The sequence below is a fragment of the Eimeria maxima genome, genomic scaffold, assembly GCF_000499605.1.
Source record: "Eimeria maxima Weybridge genomic scaffold, Emw_scaff31, whole genome shotgun sequence".
Lineage (NCBI taxonomy): Eukaryota > Apicomplexa > Conoidasida > Eucoccidiorida > Eimeriidae > Eimeria > Eimeria maxima.
In genome coordinates this window covers 87507-92963 of record NW_013563800.1, presented here as the reverse complement: position 1 = coordinate 92963, position 5457 = coordinate 87507, and the positions used below count along the sequence as shown (strand labels likewise).

The 5457-nt window shown below is 53.4% G+C and overlaps 1 protein-coding gene across 1 annotated transcript; it reads right to left on the bottom strand.

Moving 5' to 3' along the window:
• Positions 1 to 3140, bottom strand: EMWEY_00005660 (hypothetical protein; the record flags this gene model as incomplete). Its single annotated transcript, XM_013478201.1, has 1 exon — positions 1 to 3140. A coding segment is annotated over one exon (3140 nt), but the record flags the coding sequence as incomplete, so codon positions are not given.
• Between the last annotated feature and the right edge of the window lie 2317 nt (positions 3141 to 5457).

Sequence of the window (5457 nt, the reverse complement as noted above, 5' to 3'; positions counted from 1 at the left end):
GTGGTGGTGGTGGTGGTGGTGGTGGTGGTGGTGGTGGGGGTTGTGTAGTTACTTATAGGACTGCTTATGTTGCTGTTTATGTTTGTTACGTTTAATGATTGAAGATTTATTGTTTCCTCTTCTTGTTGCTGTTGCTGTTGCTGTTGCTGCTGCTGCTGCTGCTGCTGCTGCTGCTGTTCTTCTTCTTCTGTTTTATCAAGACCTCCCCATAATCCATGATGATCAGTAGTACTACTGTTGCTACTACTACTACCATTACTACTACTGCTGCTGCTGTTGCTGCTGCTGCTGCTGTTGTTTGCTGCAGCAGCAGCAGCAGCAGCAGCAGCAGGTGGCCCTGCCTCAAAGAAATGACGCCTTAATGCCTGCAGCAGCAACATCTGTGCTGCACGGATGGTACAACCCCACCCTACATCACTAGTTATAGCTATCCAGCTCCTCTCTAATACCATAGGAGGACTGCTGCTGCTGTTGCTGTTGCTGTTGCTGCTGCTGTTAGTAGTATTAGTTGCTGCTGCTGTAGTACTTGTACTGCTGCTGCTGCTGCTGCTCGTGTTATTACTCGTAGTAATAGTTCTTCCTTGTGCTGCAATAGGAGTACCGCTATTATTACTGCTGCTGTTGCTGCTATTACTATTATTGCAGCATGGATCTGCTGCTGCTGCTGCTGCTGCTTCCTCAGGAGAAGCAGCAGGCCTCCTCCTCTCGCTGCAGCAACGATAGAGAGGAGAGAATCCACTCCTATAAGTAAATCTTGCTATACAAGAAACAAATTTCTGCAACTCTTGCTGCACTCGCTCGGGCTCAGCGGACGCACAGACTACAGATAAGGGGTGCAGCACCTGCTGCTGCTGCTGCTGCTGCTGTTGCTGCTGCTGCTGTTGGAGGTGCTGCTGTTGATGCTGGATATGGTGGTGGGGGGAAGGGTGGGAAGGAAGACGTCGACTGCCGGTAGGGAATGGGAGATGCATACCCAGGCTGCTGCTGCTGCTGTTGCTGCTGCTGCTGCTTGGTATCGCTGTTCGACTCCTGCTGCGCCAAATACTGCTGCTGCTGCTGTTGCTGCTGCTGTTGTTTGTGCTAAGACGATGACCACCTATTCCTGCTGCTGCTGCTGCTGCACGCCATTCAGCCTCTATGCCCTCAGACTGCAGACAACGAAAGGGACTTGTTGCTCCTGCTGCTGTTGCTGCTGCTGCTGCTGCAGTAGGTGATATAGAGGAATCGGAGTAAGGAGTTGGTGTTGCTGATGCTGATGCTGCTGCTGCTGCTGCTGCAGCAGCAGCACTATCAGCAGTTCTACCATCAAGAGTATCTCTTCTTGTTTTTTGGTGTTGCTGCATTTGCTGCTGCAGTTGCTGCTGCAGTTGCTGCTGCAGCAGCAACTGTGCATGATGCTGCCTATGTCTTCTTACTATTTGCTGCTGCTGCTCATCTAATGCCCAGAAGACTTTTCCTAATACAACAGCAGTCTCTCCCTGCTGCAGCAGACCTCCTTCTTGTGGTCCTATCCATGATCTTGCTGCTGCTGCTGCTGCTGCTGCTGTTGCCCAGTTATATATATTATGACGCCAGCTGCTTAGTACTGCGCCTACGTCGTGCTGCAGCTGACGAAAGGAACGGACACGAGGAAAGGATAATGCGCTGCTGCTGCTGCTGCTGCTGCTGCTGCTGATGGTGCTTGCACGTATAGATGGTACCCGGCTGCTGCTGCTGCTGCTGCTGCTTATGCTGTTGCTTACGCTGCTGCTAAGGCTGCTGCTGCTGCTGCTCGTTGTGCTTCGGTCAACATCCGTCCCAAACAATGGGAGACCCTCGGAGGGAGACGCTGCTGCTGCTGCTGCTGCTGCTGCTGTGCTGCTGCTGCTGCTACTACTAGGCTCCTGCTGCTGCTGCTGCTGCGGCTGCCCCCGTACAAGACCCAATGCAGAAAAGAAGCGACGACCCTGGCTGCTGCCCGGTGAAAAACGACGACCAGCCGTTGTTGCTGCTGCTGCAGCAGCAGCAGCTGCTGCTGCTGCTGTCGCTGCTGTTGCTTCTGCCGCTGGTGCTGCTGCTGGTGCTGCTATTGCTACTGGTGCTGCTGCTGGTATTCCTGTTACCGCTGCTGCTGCTTCTGCTGTTGCTGGTGCTGCTGCTGCAAACAGGCAAGTAGCAGCAGATCCCCCCTCCTTGCTATAAACCCCTCCAACACTTCCTCCCTGCTGTTTGCTGTCAGCAGCAGCAGCAACAGCAGCAACAGCAGCAGCAAGAGTGCCTGCAGCAGCTGCTGCTGGATCTCCTGCAGCTCCTGCAATTGCTGCTTCTGCTGCTGGGTGACCTACGCTGCTGTAAGGGTCACTTTGCTGCTGCTTTTGCTGCTCGTCGTCTTGCCGCTGCTGCTGCAGTTGCTGCTGCTGCAGCTGCTGCAGCAGCTGCTGCTGCTGCTCTACTGCAGCAGCAGCACGATCAGCTGCCTGGAGTGTATCAACGGCTCCTGCTGCTGCACAAGCAGCAGCACAATCATGAGCTGACGCAGCAGCGTCATCCTGCTGCAGTGTCTCCGAGGACAGCGCCTCCCGCTGCTGCTGCTGCTGCTGTTCTGGCTGCTCCTCCTCCTGCTGTTGTTGCTGTTTATGTTGCTGCTCTCGGTCCTGCTGCGGCTTCTCTGGCTGCTGCTGCTGTGGCAGCTGGCTTTGCTGCTGCTCTTCTGCCTGCTGCAGCTGCTGCTGCTCGTTCTGTTGCCTCTCTGATGGTTGCTGCTGCCTTTCTTGCTGCTGCTGTTCCTCGAGATGCTTCTGCTGCTGCTGTTGCTGCTGTTGCTGCTGTTGCTGTTGCTGCCGCTGCTGCTCAGATCCACCAACCAGCGCTCCGGGGTTGGGTTGCGCAGCAAGCGGTGACATATCGGCGCTTTCCTGCTGCTGCTGCTGCTGCTGCAGCTGCTGTGGCAGCTGCAGCAACTGCTGCTGCAGTTGTCCTGGCTCCTTGCCCCGCTGCTGCTCACTCTGATGCTGTTGCTTCTGCTCTCCCTGCTGCTGCTGCAGCTCTCCCTCCTGCTGTTGCTGCTGTTCTCCCTCTCCCTGCTGCTTCTGCAGCTCTCCCTGCTGCTGCTGCTGCTCGCCCTGCTGCTGCTGCTGCTGCTGCTGCAGGAAGAAGCTCATTGCGGGGTCGAGGGCTGCAAAGCAACTTCTTATAAAGCCAATAATTCAAAAGCTGCTGCTACTGCTGCTGCTGCTGCTGCTATTGCAGCAGCAGCAGCTGCTGCTGCTGCCGCTATCGATGCTCCTTAGTCCACTACTGACGTGGCTCTCCTTGTTGCCAACGATGGTGCTGCTGCTCCTGCTGCTGCTGCTGCAGCAGCAGCAGCAACGCAACAACGGTACCTGCTGCTGAGCCGCTGCCGTTGCTGCTGCTTAGGCGCAGCGGCAATAGACAGAGCTAGTCAACACACCTGTATGGTTGCTGCTGCTGCTGCTGCTTCTGGTACTGCTGCTGCTGCTGCTGGTACTGCTGCTGCTGCTGCAGGAGTTTCTGAGAAAGATCGTCAAGAAGCACAGTGCACATGGCCACCTGCTGCTGCTGCTGCTGCTGCTGGATGGTGCTGCTGCTGTTGCTGCTTCCGCCTGCCTGTGCAGCTCCTGCTGCCGTTCGTGTTACTTCTGCATAGGCTGCCTTTGCTGCTTCTGCTGCTGCTGATGCTGCTGCTCTTGGCGTTGCTGCTGCTGCAGTTGGTGCTGCTGCTGCTGCTGTTGCTCGGGATGCGGTGGGGTGTACGCTATATTTGTTGTCTTTGCCCCTTTTGTTGTGTATTTAGATTCCTCCCTGCTGCTGCAAGCCTGCCCCCAGCTGCTAGTCGTGCAGCAGCAGCAGCAGCAGCAGTTGCTGCTGCTGCTGTTGCTGTTGAGGCGTCCGTGCAAGCAGCCACAAGAGCTACAGATGGGTACATGAAGTCGGATGTCAAGGTCTTCCAGCTGCTGCTGCTGCTGTTGCTGCTGTTGCTGCTGCTGTTGCTGTTGCTGCCGTTCCTGCTGCTGCAGCGTACGTCGCCGCTGCAGGAACAGCAGCAGCAGAAGCAGCAAACAATGTCTTAGCAGCACACTTGTTGCTGTTGCGGCAGTAAGGCAAACAAACAGTGTCTGTTATAGAAGCAGCAGAGAGGCTGAGGCAACAATGACGGCAGCAGCAGCAGCGACTGCAGCAGCAACAGCAGCAGCAGCAGCTGCTGCTGCTGCTGGTGGCGTCAGTGCGGAGCAGCAGGAGCAGCAGCAGCAGCAACTAGATGCTGCACAAACAGCAAATGCGCAGTTATTAAGACAGCAAATAATTGCTGCTATTTACTAAATAAATATTTTTATATTAACTTCCTTCCTTAAACCCTAAACCCTAAACCCTAAACCCTAATCTGCCGTGCCCGAGCCAGCGGTCCACAGCAGCAACAGCAGCTGAGCCGCTGCTGTTGCTGCTGTTGCTGCTGCTGCTGCGGATCGCATCGGGTGTTGCTGTGGTGGTGCTGCAACAGAGGCAGTAAGCAATAAAAAAACATAAAAAGTATATATTTATATTAATAATTATATTTATTTCTTTTTTATATTAAATAATAAAGAAAAAACAACACAATTCAGGTGTACAGGCATCTCGTGCTAGCAGCAGCAGCCCTCCCTGCTGCCCCCCTCCCTCCTTCCTTCCCCTGATAAAGACTGCGTTCCCTGTAGCAGCAGCGGCAACAGCAGCAGCAGCAACAGCAGCAGCAACAGCAACTCTTTGTGTGCTCCTTTTTTATACCTCTTTTTGCTTCTTTATTGTTATCTTCTATAACATTAATGATCATTATTACCTCTTTTTTATTTATTATTTCCTTAATAAGACAAGACAAGACAATAAGAGGAAGAAGAAGACACACAATACTGTGGGGTCTAAAACACATGTGTGGGGTGTCTGTACACCACAGATGCAGGCGTGTCGTTTACCACTGCACCAGCAGTTGCTGCTGCAGCAGCAGCACGGCAAGGCTGCTGCCGCAGCAGCAGACGCCCTAGCAGCTGTTACTTGCTTTTGTCGCTTAGCAGCAGGAGGAAGGGCAGCAAGGGAGCAACCCATTGGGTCTCTCTGCTGAGGAGACAGCTGCAGCAAAGGGAGACACAGCAGCAGCTAGCCAGAGAGACACATATGCATGCAGCCCCACACAAGATGCACTCTTTCTAGCACGAAGAGAGAGACAGAAGCAGCTAACTAGCTAAGTAGATACAGCTGCATGCAGCAGCAACAAAGACACATTTTTTTGTTAACCGTTTGTTCTTATAGTACAACTTCTTGCCTTGTGTTATCCATCTACGTGATCTGCTGCTCTGTTGTCTAACAACTTCCCCCTGTCTGTATATTTATTTATTTCCCTCCTTCTCCTTACTACCTCAACTATCTATTAAGCAATTCCTTACGTGGCTGCAGCATTAACAAGAGGTACATTCAATAGATCTTCTG